Genomic DNA, 15500 nt, shown 5'->3' on the forward strand with positions numbered 1-15500 from the left:
TGATGTTCTGCCTCACCTTGGGCCCCGAGGAATGGAGCCAGCCGTCTATGGACTAAGACCTGCGAAACCATGAGTCCTCAAACTTTTCTTCCTCTACAGTTACTCTGGTCAGGTCTTTTAGTCACAGCAGCGAAAAAGCCGACTACAATACTCCCCATTCTCACTCAATTAATTATCAGTTATTATCACTGCTTGATAATAAAGTGATTGCTGTTTGGCGAGCTTCACATCTTTTCATTGGTTGGTGGGCCTAAGGGTCCCTAGACCCTATTGACATCTACAGGGACATGAGTGCCCACTCACTAGGAGGGCCACCTGGGCAAGTCTTCTAAACTCCAGCCTAGGAGTTGCTCGTCTCACCTGTAAAGTGGGGCTGGTGACCATGCCCACCTCCCGGGTGGAGGCCAACAAAGAGGGTTACAGCAGGAAGTGCTTAGCATATGGTTGGCCCTCACTAGCCTTTGCCATCAGATGAGGAGGAGGAGGAAGAGGTTCTGCATTTGAAGTAACAAGGAGTGACAATTAATTGAGCTAAATGCAAGTCAGTCACCTTCTGAGAAGTTCACTGAAAGATAAAGATTGAGGACAAACTTTGAAGATTCTAACCTCAGGTTCCCAGTTAGGTCACCTGGAAGCACCCCTCTCCTGCCCCCAGAGCGGCAGCTCTGCCTATGGAGATGCTAAAATGGCAGCCAGATTTGGAAAGAGAAGAAAGACTGAGGGCGTGGCCCATCTCAGAGTCTGTGGTTGGTGTCCCAACATAATGGCAACTTTAAAGGTAATTAGTATCTCCCAAGTGTGGTGGCACATGCCTGTTATTCCAGTGCCCCAGGAGGCTGAGGCAGGAGGATCTCAAGTTCAATGTGCCAACCCCTGCAATTTTAGTAAGAACTTGTCTCAAAATAAAAATAGCACTTTAAAAAAAAAAAGGGCTGGAGTGTAGCTCAGTGGTCAAGTGCTTGCATGGCACATGTGAGGCTCTGGGTTTGATCCCCAGTACCACACATACACACACAAAGGGTAAGTGACGTCCAAATTTACACAGGACCAACTGGGACATAATATGGGGACATGCTTTGTTGGAGGTTAATAGAAATTCCTGGGGTCTTCTGTCTTGCACAAAGAGGAAATAGAAATTCTTGGAGAACTACTCTCATGGCGAAGAAGTGGGGGGCCCCAGGGTGTCCAAAAGGGAGCCTCCGTCTGAGGGAGTCAGCCCCCCACCTTTCTCAAGTTCCAGTTTGAGGAAGAGGCTGTCAGCTTTTCCCCCTGTCTCTTGTCCCCTGCCCCATACAACTCTCCCTGCCTCTGGAAGAAGAAAATTGTGTGTCTTCCCTCTCGGGAGCATTTCTGTCTTGCGTGTAAGAGATGGAAGCCTCCCAGAGGACAGAAGGGAGCTCTCGCTCAGGCGACAGCGAGCGCAGCTCAGCAGGTGCTCAATAAATATTTATAGCTGATAATGATTCAGCTCAATAAATAGTACAGCCTCCTGGCAGCAGCAGAAGACAGCACTCAGCAGCCATTGGTGGTTAGGAACGGGCAGGGGTGGAAGTTCTTAAGAGACCCATGGTGACCCGAGAGGAGGCTGGGACCTCTCTCCTCTGTGACCCCCATGGTCACAGTAGGTGGCCAGAAGTGTCAGAGCAGGGCTGCACATTCCTCTCGTGGGCTCTGGACCCTTTTGCCTGGACCCTTGGCCACCTTTCTCCTGGACCAGAGACCTGCACCCTACCCCACCCAAGCCTGTACCCTGGGGTGGCAGGTGGAGAAGAGTTGGTGGCCCAGGGTCACGGCCTTCCCTGTGCTCTCCTATCCACACAGCCCACGACAACCAGCATTTCTTCAGCTAGTGGCCCAGGTCCCCCGGGAGCGCTGAGTTCTGCGATAGAGCTTTGCGATTTCACGTTCTATTTCAGGGGCAATCGAAAATCCATTCTGTACCCAACTTCCATCTGAGAGCAGCCAGTCCACAGAATAAGAATTCTACCAGGCAGCACCATTTTGAGATTTTCACAACGTGGCTTCAGTGTTTTACCCAGTGCATCCACCCAATGAGTCAATTTTACAGATGAGGAAAATTGAAAGCCCCTGAGAGGTCAAGTAACCTGCCCAAGATCACACAGCTGGTGAGAGGTAAGGCGGGATTCGAGGTGAGGTGAATCCCTGGCCCATGAGGGCGAGCCCATGGGTTTACCTCCTGTCACCTCTCTGCTAAGTTCTTAAGACGCACTTCTTATACTTGGGCCTCCCACAGGGTCTTGCTTTAAACCGGCATCTGCAATGGCCCACCTCGGTCAGCACTGCCTCTCCCCAGCCACACCTGGAACCTCTGTTCTGCCTTCTAGAACATCCCCATTAAGCACCTCGCCCTTGCATTTGCTGCATAGATCCTCCCATCTGTCACTCAAGGTCACAGTCAGCGACACCCATTCCAGGAAGTGTTTCCTAGCTGTCGAGGAGGAAACTTCTGCAGAATTTCCATAGCATGTTGTCCCTTCCTTTTCTACCATGGAAACGGTGTCACCTGTGATGGGGCAGGGCACACCTGGGCTGGGGTCTCAGCTTTGCTTTTTGTCATGGGTCACTGAACACGTTACATGAGCTTCTGAGCCTCCGTTTCTCTGTCTGTGGAAAGGGCAGACGGTATTGCATTCTGGAATGGTTGGAATGAAGTAGCACGTGTGGAGGGCCGGGTCACTGTAAATATTTCCTTCCTCCCCTGATGACAGTCATTGTGGGGCGTGTTTGTAAGCTAAGCACCTTGGAGAAGAGGGAGTCGGCCCATCCAGCCTTGCCTGTCCCTCCCGCCCCGTGAATGAGCTGCCTGATAGGAGCCTGATGCAGGGTCTGCAGCGGTGCCGCTGAGCAGAGCATGTCCCCATCTCTCAGGGTTGGGTGGAGGTGGGTGGGAAGGAGGGGTTGATTGCAGGGGTCCGGATCTCGGCTCCAGATGAGGTCTTAGCAAGGAGGCCAAAGGAGGGGGAAAGAAAAGCCATGGAGAAGAGAGACGTAGAGGGAAACGCAGCACCTTGAGAAGAAGGGGGGAGTCTGTCTGAACTTCAGGATGTTGAGGGAGACAGCCGAGATTCACCCTGCACACCTGAGGGCCTGGGGTGGGCTCGGCTGGGTGCTGGGGTGGCCTGGGACGTCCTTGCTCCCTCCCCAAATCTCATCAAACTAGGGTTGGAAGGTGAACTTGCATTGATGGCCGTCCCCATCCCCCTACTCAGCCAAATTGCCCAGGTGAGGAAACCGAGGCAGGAAGAGGAGAAGCAGCTCGTGGAGGCCCAAGGCAGGGCCAGCCCTTGGCCTAGTGAGCAGAGCTCTTGCCTTGCTGTCTGCTACCCTGTGGGTGAGAGCCGGATGCTCCTGTTCCGATACGGAGACGGGCGGTATTAGGAATGCAGAGAGCAAATCCTGGGGTAATGGAGCCTGGTGTTTGCAATAAAAATTTAAATGCACCGTCCTGGTGGCAACAGTGGCTTTTATCTGATCAGCCTGTCAGCACTTGAGAAGGCTGGATTCTGCAAATGGCAAAACCAAATTGAATTCATATTTACTGCCCCTGAGTCTATGGGGTTTGTTGTTTCCAATGGATTAATTTCTCTTCTTTCTTTTTCCTGTCTCCCCCTCCTTCTTTTTTCCTTATATTTCCGAGGGTTTTTTTTTTTTTTTTTTTTAATTATCCAATAACTCTTTGGGACAGTTGAGGAGGGGAAGGCTCTCTGGTTATTCTCCATTTGCTCTTCCATATTAACTCTCTACCTGTATTGGCCGGGCTCTGGGCTCCAAGGGCTGCTCGGCCAGGTCCAGGCGGGTGGGCTCCCTGTCCTATGGCTCCTGGCTGGGTTTGGCCCTGGAGCCATCAGTAGGAGGTGGGGTGGGAGCGAGATGCTCATGCCCTTGACTGCTCCCTCCCAGGCGGGTGGCCAGTTGGTACCTCTGTGGACTTGGGCCTCAGCTCCTGGACCGCAAACTTCTCCTCCTCTGTGTCTAGGCTGGATGAGTTCTTGAGGGCGCCTCCGGTCTCACCCCTTCAGGCTTGGCACTGAGAGGGTGAAGGGGTCCCCGTGCTGCCAGCCTGGGGTGCTGCACCCCCACTCCTGCTTCCTCAATCCCACCCAGGCCTCTATCAATAGTCCCCTCCTTTGACTTCCTGCAGGTGTCCCTTTGATTCTGTCATCTGTTTCCTCCCAGGACCCTGATTTTTGTGTCAGGGGACAGAGAGGAGTAGCATAACAAAGGTGCTAGGTTGGGAGGAGCCTGTCCCATCTGCCTTTGGCCAAGTGGAAGAGACAGGGAGGGGCTGGGCGCTCCCCCCACACCTGGTCTTTGGGAGGTCTCAGCAACGTGTGCAAAGGGGACAACGAGGACACGCCAGCCCAGCATCCTGTGCCCTCAGAGGCCCTGGAAGTCTTGTCCCACATCCGATCCTGCCCCTGAGCCTACTGTGGCTTCCTCGTGACTTACATCTGCCCAGGGACCTGGGGAGAGCTCTCGCAGCTGGAAGGCGCTGAGCTTCTGTGACTCAGTCTCTCCTGTGAACCCAGTTTGGAAAGGCCAGGCCCAGGCATGGCACGGGAGCCTCGTGTCTGCCACGTTCCCCCGGCAGAGCACCCTGCCTGCCACCTGCCAACAGGTTTGTTTGCCTATTGCAATCCAATAGGCAAACAAACACCCATCGAGAAGCAAATTTCATTTTCTACACTCTTTTTGTCTTAATAACTATAAGTGTCATCAGGAGCCTAATATTAAACCTGCCATGCTTGATGTCCTACCAAATGCAAAAGAAGGCCCACTAAGGACCGCCGGCCTGTGTGAGGCTCGGTCCTCAGGGCAGACTCTGAGCTATCCTGAGACTCAGCACGGCCTGTGTCCCTGACGAGGCCCAGATGTACAGCACTGGGAGGGGGTCCAGGAGACCAGGCCTCACAGGGCAGCTTCCTGGAGGAGGTGGGGGGACATTGTGAACATCTGCCTCAGACCTAGGAAACAGGAATTTAGTGCTTGGGATAAAGGAAATGGACATTGCCCCAGCCTCAGAGAGCCCTAGTCTGCTGGCAGAAACATAACCCCTCCCTCTAATGATCTTCAAATCTGATGTCCCTCACAAGATGTCACTGCACAATCATGTCCCCTGGTCACAATGGACTTTACCACTATCTCGCCTGGGCTAGCCTCCAGCCTGGGGGGCTCGAACATGAAAAGCCAATTTTAATTTTAGCCTGAGCCAAATGTAATGAGGAGAGTAAATCAGAGAGTGAACATTCTCCGGCCAAATGGAAATGAGGTTTGGATTATCTGCTGCTTTGAATTATCCACCCCACTGCCCCTTCGCTCGCCCCATCCTGCAGAGGACCGGGACACGTGGTCCTGGGGCAGAGCCAGAGGGCACTGGGAGGGCGGTGTGCTGGGCAGTCAGGGCGTCTGGGGCATCTGTGATTCCAATGTGAAGCGTGGAGATGGCGAGGGCTGGGTCCTTGGGTTTCACCTGCTGGAGAAGGCCTGGGGCAAGGGACAAAGGCCCCGAGAGTCCCCAGTGACTGGAAACACACCCCTGGGTGTCCACATTCTCCATCCTGGCTCTCTAGGGTGAGAAGGTCATGTCCCCTCAGGTTTCTAGAGATACTTCCTAGCTGAAGATTTTGAGTGATGAACCCCAAAAGATGCTGGGAATCAGGGCAGGGAGGATTTTAGAGAAAGCACCTTGAGAGTCACAACTGAACCAAAGCAGAAGTCTGTATGTGGGTCACCTAAGCCCCACGGCTCACACCTGAGGCTCGAGTGGAGGCTGGCAGGCAGGAGGAGGGTGAGTCTGAGGCCCAGAAGGATACAGAGAGCTGCCAGCCGTGGGCTGTCTGTGTCCCCAACACAGGGACAGATCCCAGGCAACCATGGAGATTAATGCACTTGAAGTTGACAAGGCGGCAGCAAAACGGCATTTGTTTCCATCAAAGCCAAACCAACAGACCCCTGTCCCTCTCCTTCCTCCTGCAGCCTCAGTACATCCGGGTGGTTTGGGAAACCAGCCCTCCTCCACCCACCTGGGCCTGGTCCTGTGAGCACACCCTTCCCTCCCTCCCTCCCTCAGCGCCATTCATGCCCCTCTCCTCTGTGTCACACACACACACACACACACACACACACACACCCTCAGAGGCTGTCATTCACACCCGCTGTCCAGAGGCCATGCTCCATTCGCACTCAGACCCTCAGGTCACGGCCACGCTGGGCAGGAGACGTTGCCATTAAAGGGCGGCCACCCATCATTCGTGTGCAAACTGAGGTCTCCTCCTTCCAGTAACTTGCTGGGTCCGTGGGTCATTGAGAAGAAGCTGCATGGTTTTCCTAACAGTTTTCATTCCCCTGTATCTCACAGTGCCACGGTGCCCGGGCTGTCGGTAGCTTATATAATGACAGCTATAATTAAGGACTTTGCCTTGGGCTGGCTTCCTCAGAAGTGGAACAAGGATTTGAAACGAGGGTTTGAGTGTAAGTGGTTTATTTGGGTGATTTCAGGAAACATGGGAAGAGAAGTGGGGAAATGAGTCTGGGCCAGGGAAGGAGGCCAGCGGACACTGCATTAAGGAGCAGGTGACTTCAAGGGAAACTGAGACTCGGTCCCACTGGGGTTCTCTAGGGGACACGGTAGAACATGCTTCCATGTCGTCTCTGCCAAGGCGAGAGGGAATTGAGGTATTCATCCCCCATCTGCTACTAGCCTTGGTGGGGGACTGTTCTCCAGGTGGGGCACTCATTCCCCAGCAGACCTGGCCGGCCCACAAGGACAAGCCCTCCCTCCCCCTGCAGCAAGTCAGAGGATACAGGCTGTGACAAGTACCAAAGGCCATGGCCATTCCTGGTAGAGCACCTATTCATTCACTCATCAGACCCATCCGGGTGCCTACTTAGTGCCGGGGACTGGGCTTGCTACTGGGGGATTCAGAGCTGAACAAAATTCAGTCCCTGCCAAGAAGGGGGTCCCTGGTGAATGGGGGGTAAAGGCAGGCAAACACATAATTACCTTGCAACACAATAAAAGCCATAGTGGATGCCGTGACAGAGAGGCGTAATGCTGTCATTGAGCGCGGGGAGGAAGCGTTCTGTGCTTAATAACTTAGGCTAACAACTGCTTATCTTGCACAATAGAAGTTTAAACAGCCTCAATGGTCGCCTTCTTCCCCTGCCACGTTTTAGACGTTGTTTTCCCTTTTCTTCGCTGTTGTCTGTGCCAACAGAGGCTGCTCTTCTTCACGAAGGGGTTTGGCGGTTCAATGTGTGGCTCCTTGTCTCCACCAAGCTAGGGATGGAGTGGGCCAGGGCCTCTCGGTGATTCTCTCTCTCCCTGTCTGTTTTCCTTTCTCTGGAAGCCAAGACTCCAATATCAAAATCGGGGCTTCTGAGGTCACGGGTTGTGCCTCTCCTGTCAGGCCAGGGCTCTCTTCTTCCCCTACACACATTCATCACACATCTTTTGTGGTTCTAGAAGGATCCCTATAAGTGGTGGTGCTGGGGAGGGGAGTGGGAAATCACCTTCTGAAGCCTACTGGCTTTTCTTGCTCTTAGAATAACTGTGGTCCAGATTGTCACTTTCTGAGTCTCTGGGCACCCCTGGGGCCCGGGATTCCCCCCACCCCTTGCCCCAGAGCCAGTGCCCCAGGCTCCTGTGGAGTGGTGTGATGCGGAGCAGGAGCAGCAGATTGCTGGGAGGGAAGTTGGAGAGGAGCTCAGGCAGGCAGCTGCCTCTAGATGGCACATCCCAGCCCCTCCCACTCTTATTAATTCACACTTTCCCAGCCTGGAGCACCCTGGAGGGGCTGGTTCTTTTTACCTGAAGCCCGAGACAAGCATCTTGCTTGATTTACAGGCTGGAGGGGCGGGTGGCTCGGGCTGGTTGCTAAGGTATCTTTTAAATGGAAATCAGGGTGGAGAGATGGCACAGACATTGAGCCAGCCATCTGCTAAATGCTGCTCCCTCCGTCTGGAGCAGCTTGGAGGTGATGCTGACAGGGAGGCGGCCCCAGGAGGGAATGGAGGCAGCGACTGGGGTGGGAATGACAGGGCCTGCAGTCCTCTGGCCCAGGAACGGGACCTCTCCTTTCTGCTTCCATTCTCTGTCCAAACCTTTCTTTTTTTTTCCTTTTGTTTTAAATATAAAATTCTGTCTGGAGCCTTTGACTACAAACACACAGCCTCGTTTCACAATTCTGTATTCATTGCCAATACATTTCTCTCTCTCTGTGCGTGCATGTGTGCATGCGTGCATGTCTCTGTGTGCACGTGCATGTATGCGGGGTGTGTATGACTCATCACTGTTGGGGACTACTGACACGCGGGTCTTTCTGAGCCAGTGCAGTTTCTGAGAACCTCTGTGTTCCTTCCAGGCCTTTCTCCAAGACTGTAGTGGAACAGCTGGGGCATCACCAATTCCTAGGCAATCCTGTAGTGGAAACAGCCAGTTTCCCTGGGTATACCCAGAGAAGCCTCCAAAAGGGGACTCCTGCGCTCTGAGCATGGCGTGGAGCCAGGCAATCCTCAGTGTGAATCGTGGTTCTTTCCAGGGTAGCTAGGGGAGTTTGGGGAAACCCCACCTGCTTTGAACCTCACTGCATAGTGGTTAAAATGTTGCTAAGAGTACCCAGGGCCACAAGGAAAGGTGGGGCAGGTTGCTCACTGTCCTGGTGACAGCACTCACCTTGCAGTTTTTCAAGGACTCATGAAGAAATCCAATCAAGGGAGGGAGGAGATACTGTTCCTACACTGGATAAACACCCAAGCCTGAGCTGACTGGGGCAGTGCAGGCTGGAGCCCGGAAAGAGTTTCTTCCTTTTCCTGCTCCTCTGATTCTGCCTCTCCTTGTGTCCCACCCTCTCCGCTAGTGCCAGTGCACAGCCTTTCTGAGCTGAGGAGCTCACCTGGACTCCTCCTACAAAGCCGATCCTGACATTTGATACCAGCATCTATTCCACAGTCTGGCTTCTGATCTCAGGACAGCTCTCCGCTTTGCCCACAAATAATCCTCTGGCCCTTCCACCTACTTTCCTTTGTGATCTTGTACCTGGTCCCAGCCCTTGTCTCCTAATGGCCACCTCGCCTGTTTCCCTCCACCAACCACACCACAGGGGTTGATGGAGTGACCTACCCGGGCTGCCTCCTCCAGCCCCTTCCCACCCCGGATTCACACCATTGCAGAGTCACCGAGTTCATTGTCTCCCTCTGTTCTTGGGGTTTAAAGCGCCTTTTGTTTAACTGTTAGAGGAATGTGTTAAGTGACAGTTCTCGGAATACAATTTTAATTAAGATTCAATAGTCACTTCTCTGTCAGTAATCTCTTCCATGCTGATTACTTAAAATATATTTACCCGGCTCTATTATGTCACAGATTTGAATTCATTAGACATTTGTTAATCCCTCAAAAAACTTTTTTTTTCTTTTTTAAAAGTGTGGTTGTTTAGCATCATTTACAAAGACGGAGCTGTTTGAAGTAATAGGCCCTGGGCTCCAGCTCGGGCTCCAGGGGCTGCATCCCAAAGTGGCCTTCCTGCCCTGCTTGCTGCCACCTCCTCTGCCAGCTCCTGAGAGCCAGCAACAGAGCCACAGGATGCAGCAGGCAGACATCACATGACCCTGGGGTAGTCCATATGGGTCACCTGCCCAGGACACAGAATAGCTGGGGAGGAAAGGGGATCCCAAGGGACAAACAGATATCTGACAAATATTATCTTTTTTTGTTGTTATTGTTATCAGGGATTGAACTCATTAGCACTCGACCCCTGAGCCACATCCCCAACCCTATTTTGTATTTTATTTAGAGACAGGGTCTTCCTGAATTGCTTAGTGTCTCTCATTTGCCGAGGCTGGCTTTGAACTTGAGACCCTCCTGCCTCAGCCTCCCAAGTGGCTGGGATTACAGGCGTACACCACTGCGACTGACAAATATTATCACATCTGAGGTACGCCACGGTGTTCCAATATCGGACAGCGTCACTTGGCCTTAGAACACCGCAGCAATCACTCACAAGGGCTCATGAGGAAGACAGCCTTCCTCATGGGGCCACAGAGCACACACATGTTAGCCAGGGACTCCCTGGGTTCTGGCTGTCCCTGACCCCCAAGGAGTATGGGGGTACCTCTCAATACAGTCAGGCAGCCATGGCAGGCAAAGGAATGTCACCTCCTTCACACTGCATCATGGGGTCCAATAGCTGGAAAGCCTGAGAGGACTCAAGGCACAGGGAGAAGACTCTGGTTGCTCAATCAGGCCACAGCTGAGCAGGGACCCAGAAGGCCGGAACACGTGTGAGCACAGCACAGGGTAGCAGGTGGGAAGCTACCATCTCTCCACATGGGGGGATAGATGTACTTACATGGCAGGACGTGGGGCGGGGTGGGTATGCCCACCTCAGGCAGGAGCTTGGTGAGAATAGGTGCTGGGGGGCGGGGCAGCTGCCCATGGGGAGCCCAGAGCAGAACTGGGTGGAATTAGGCATTTGGTAAATACTTTCAAACAGAGTCCTCACAATAAAGAAGATGAAAAGAAATTAAAGTCCTCTAGAACAGAGGTCAGAAAACATTTTATATGAGGACAAGTAGTAAGTATTTTCAGCTTTGCTGGCTACATGCTATCTGCTGCAACTACTCTCCTCTGCCACGGTGGCAGGAAAGAAGCCCTAGACGGTAGGCAAATGAATGAGAGTGGCTGTGTTCCAATAAAACTTTATTTACACAAACAGGTGGCAGGAGAGATTCGGCCTCTGAGCTACAGTTCCCATCACTGTCCTTTATGGAAACCAAAGTCCATCTGTGGTGGACAAGCTTTTTTTGACATGTGCACTAAGTATAAAATATACACCCGATTTTGAAGATTTCATACAAATAAAAGAATGTTCAACGCCTCATTAATAATTGTTTTGACGGTATACTCAGACAGGATTTTGGATATAGTGAAATAAAATATGTTATCAAAATTAATCTCACCCATTTCTTTTTTAGGTTTTTAAAAAATATAGCCGCTAGAAAATTTACAGTTACATTTCTGGCTCACACTGTATATCTGCTTGACAGGGCTGTTTTTAGAGTACCACTGTCTCCTGCTGAAATGAAGGGTAAATCACTGGCCCTTGCAGGGTCTCAGGTGGGGATTTACCCTTCAACAGGCTGCATAATGGAATTCGAATCTACATGATAAAGATTCTGATTGGAATAGTGTTTTAAATTACTAGAGTATACATCCCTTTTTTAAAACTGCCAGTTTTTTGTGTGCAGCAATGGTCTTCACATTGGGACCTCTGGAAGTCTACTTCCTCAGGATGTTAATAACTGTTGCTCACGAGGGGATATCTTTATGGGTTTAAAAAATGGGAGTGAAGTGGAATTAAACGTTAACCACTGTCTGACTGACACAGTCTCCCTCAACTCTTCTGAACTGGTGAAATGTGTGTAGAGCTTCTGCAAGAACAAAGGAGGAGGCAGCACTTCCCCCAACTTATTGGTCTCAGAAGCCAGTTTTGCAGAATCCTAATTAGCACTCCTAGAAGGCAATTTGAGAAACGCTGGTCTTCAAGATGCTGCACAAGAATGTGCATGATTTTCCCAGAGTCCGACTCAATTGGTTGTTTTTAGTGCCACACAAATAAGGTTCAGAAAGTTGCTATCACATGGACGACTGAGAAAACTGTAGGATTAGGAGGCACAGAGGCTGCAGCCAATGGCTGTTCCACTCTGCCTTAGAGAGTAGATTCATGCAAAAAAAAAAAGTACCTACTAAGTACCAGTGGTGCACACAGTGGTGAGTAAAAAAAGAGCCCCTTCTCCTGGGGGCTTTGTCACCAGCATGGAGGACAAACAATAAACCAGACAAGTAGGTGAAATATCAAGTAAAGTAGACCATGGCAGGTTCCAGAGAGGAAAGAACCAGCAGGGGAGGGGGCACACTGAGTCGGGGACCACAGGGGAGGGTGGTCAGGAAGCCAAAACGATTTTTGAATAAAGATCCCAGGAGACCCTGTGGCCACCATTAGTCCTGGCCTGCATGCGTGGGCAATCCCTTCCTTGTTAAGGGAGTCCAAATACGTGAGGGGCCACACAGAGGACCCTGCAGGAAGGAAATGCTCAGAAGTTGGTTCCTTTGCCTCCCTTCCTACATCTCTCTTCACTTTCCCCAACTCTCAAAGACCTGTGAACTATGTGGATTCCCGTTGGTGAAGATATTATCCAGTGCCACTTCCCTACCCACCCTGGTGCTCTCAGGGACAACTCTTCTCATTCTCATCTTTATCCTCTCCTCCTCCTCCTCCTCTTCCTCCTCGCCTCCTCCTCTTCCTTCTTCTCCTTCTCCTTATTCTTCTCCATACCACAGATTGAACCTAGGAGGTTCACCGAGCTACATCCCCACCCTTTTCAAATTTTATTTTGAGACAGGATCTTGCTAACTTAACCAGGCTCGACTGGAACTTGCAATTTTTCCTACCTTAGCCTCCAAAGAAGCTAGAATTACGGGCATGTTCCATGTTCTTATTAAGTTCCATGTCCTTATGCTTAAAAAATGCTAGCCTAATTTTATTTCATGTTAAGTCTAAACCAACTAAGCAGATAACACTGTACTTCAAAAGACAGCTATAATACGCCTTCAAACTCAATACCATTGGGTGAACCATTGATATGGTATCATCCATCCATCCATCTATCCACCTACTCATCCATCCATCCACCTACTCATCTATCCATCTATCCAACACATATTTATTGAGCACCAACTGTGTTCCAGGCACTGTGCTAGATGCTTGGGATATAGCAATTCATGGAGCGTGGAGCTGGAGTTCTAGCAGTGGGTATAGGAAACAATCAATAAGCACAATAAATGAGCAAATTAAATAGGATGTTAGAAGATGGTAAGAACCAAGGAAAGAAGAAAACTAAGACCTGGGTTAGTGGGACTGAATGAGAAGGCAGGAGAGCTCGCCTGGGCACGGCCAGCCTCTGCCTCTCCCTGAGGCAGTGGGTTGGTGGAGGGAGGACATTAGGAAGTCACCTTCTGACCTTAACCTTCTGTGCCTCCCTTTCAGGCGCCAAGGCCGAGTGACCAGACCATGGAGACCCTGCTTGGTGGGCTGCTGGCGTTTGGCATGGCGTTTGCCGTGGTCGATGCCTGCCCCAAGTACTGTGTCTGCCAGAACCTGTCTGAGTCACTGGGGACCCTGTGCCCCTCCAAGGGGCTGCTCTTCGTGCCCCCCGACATCGACCGGAGGACAGTGGAGCTGCGCCTGGGCGGCAACTTCATCATCCACATCGGCCGCCAGGACTTCGCCAACATGACGGGGCTGGTGGACCTGACTCTGTCCAGGAACACCATCAGCCACATCCAGCCCTTCTCCTTCCTGGACCTGGAGAGCCTCCGCTCCCTGCACCTGGACAGCAACCGGCTGCCCAGCCTGGGAGAGGACACCCTCCGGGGCCTGGTCAACCTGCAGCACCTCATCGTCAACAACAACCAGCTGGGTGGCATCGCAGATGACGCCTTCGAGGACTTCCTGCTGACGCTGGAGGACCTGGACCTCTCCTACAACAATCTGCAGGGCCTGCCCTGGGACTCCGTGCGGCGCATGGTCAACCTCCACCAGCTGAGCCTGGACCACAACCTGCTGGACCACATCGCCGAGGGCACCTTTGCCGACCTGCAGAAACTGGCCCGCCTGGACCTCACCTCCAACAGGCTGCAGAAGCTGCCCCCAGATCCCATCTTTGCCCGCTCCCAGGCTTCTGTTCTGACCGCCACGCCCTTTGCCCCGCCCTTGTCCTTTAGTTTCGGGGGGAACCCGCTGCACTGCAATTGCGAGCTGCTTTGGCTGCGGAGGCTCGAGAGGGACGATGACCTGGAGACCTGTGGCTCCCCGGGGGCCCTCAAGGGGCGCTACTTCTGGCACGTGCGTGAGGAGGAGTTTGTGTGTGAGCCGCCTCTCATCACACAGCACACACACAAGCTGCTGGTCCTGGAGGGCCAGGCGGCCACGCTCAAGTGCAAGGCCATCGGGGACCCCAGCCCCCTGATCCACTGGGTAGCCCCCGATGACCGGCTGGTGGGCAATTCCTCAAGGACCGCTGTATATGACAACGGCACCCTGGACATCCTCATCACCACGTCTCAGGACAGCGGCGCCTTCACCTGCATTGCCGCCAACGCTGCCGGGGAGGCCACGGCCACCGTGGAGGTTTCCATTGTCCAGCTGCCACACCTCAGCAACAGCACCAGCCGCACGGCGCCCCCCAAGTCCCGCCTCTCGGACATCACGGGCTCCAGCAAGACCGGCCGAGGTGGTGGAGGCAGCGGGGGCGGGGAGCCTTCTAAAAGCACCCCCGAGAGGGCTGTGCTGGTGTCCGATGTGACCACCACCTCGGCCCTGATCAAGTGGTCGGTCAGCAAGTCGGCGCCGCGGGTGAAGATGTACCAGCTACAGTACAACTGCTCCGACGATGAGGTACTGATCTACAGGTGAGCGAGTGGCTGTGGCAGAGGCAGGGGCTGCATCTGGCGGGAAGGAGGAGGGGGCCACCAGGGTTTTGAGCTGTTGCCACCTGTACCCCTTTCCCCTGGGTGCCTGTGGGACTCACCGTGCCATTTATGCAAGTAAAAGGAGATAGATTGCTACAAATCTAAGAAAAGGACTTGCACAGGGTATGTGTACAGCAGGACCTTGCCCTTCAGGTGCGTGGCTGTGGTGGCTGGCACTTGGTCTGGAGCCTCTGAACATTCTGCTAGGAGCCCAGCTGGGGGGTCCTACAAGAGCAATGAGGAGACCTCTTGGTGGAAAGAGGTCCAAGGAGGAAGGCACTTGGCCTTCGCCTTGGTTTCTGTGCAATTGTGGTAAAAGCTTTTGAGGTCAGAAAGAGTGGGATTCATGTCATGGCTCTTCCACTTGCTAGTCATTTGATTATTCTGGTCTATTTCAGTTTCCTCATCTGTAAATGGATATAATCTATGCTGACTTAATATGTACATCTGGTGGCAGAGAGTTACATCAGACTGGCTAAAGAAAACAGAGGGCAGGGGCGGGGGGGAGAGAAGGAAAAGGGCAGCACGGTGATGTGCTGACTCATGTAATTGGAAAGTCAGGATCCCATTTCAGGCTTAGCTGGGTAGAGGTCCCCACAAACGCCCTGCCTTTGTTTCTGACCTCCCCTCCGTTCTGTTTCCCTCTGGACTGGCTCCACCCTCAGGCAGCCTTTCTCCTTTGGAAGACCTCTGCAGGTCTTCTAAGCCACCCTAGAGGGAGAAGAGCATCCCTTTCTGGGTTGTGCTCTGCTGTGTGGGGCCAGGGTCTTAGAGGAGGTTCCTCCTGCCATCTGTGCTGTCCCCACTGGGCTCCATTCTGCTAATGGAGGTGGTGACAATGATGTTGACCTTGCAGACTTACTGTGAAGGTCAAGGGGATCATTTCCTAAGCCTGGTAGAAAGAGAGGAACAGAAAGCTGCAGTAGCTGCTTAACTTACTTGCAGAGGGACA

The 15500-nt window shown here is 52.5% G+C and overlaps 1 protein-coding gene across 4 annotated transcripts in view; it reads left to right on the forward strand.

Moving 5' to 3' along the window:
* Lrfn2 (leucine rich repeat and fibronectin type III domain containing 2) overlaps positions 1-15500 on the forward strand; it is a 193886-nt gene that overhangs the window by 113877 nt on the left and 64509 nt on the right. For 3 of the 4 annotated variants that reach the window (XM_078020065.1, XM_078020066.1, XM_005318724.3), the window contains exon 2: positions 13065-14488. In XM_078020065.1, the coding sequence (XP_077876191.1) occupies positions 13089-14488 (1400 nt within the window). In that variant the 5' untranslated portion in view covers positions 13065-13088. Of the gene's footprint in view, positions 1-1916; positions 2134-13064; positions 14489-15500 lie in introns of all 4 variants that reach the window. The other variant, XM_078020064.1, reaches the window with a different exon arrangement.

Source organism: Ictidomys tridecemlineatus, chromosome 8 (genome assembly GCF_052094955.1).
Source record: "Ictidomys tridecemlineatus isolate mIctTri1 chromosome 8, mIctTri1.hap1, whole genome shotgun sequence".
In the NCBI taxonomy this organism is placed as follows: domain Eukaryota; kingdom Metazoa; phylum Chordata; class Mammalia; order Rodentia; family Sciuridae; genus Ictidomys; species Ictidomys tridecemlineatus.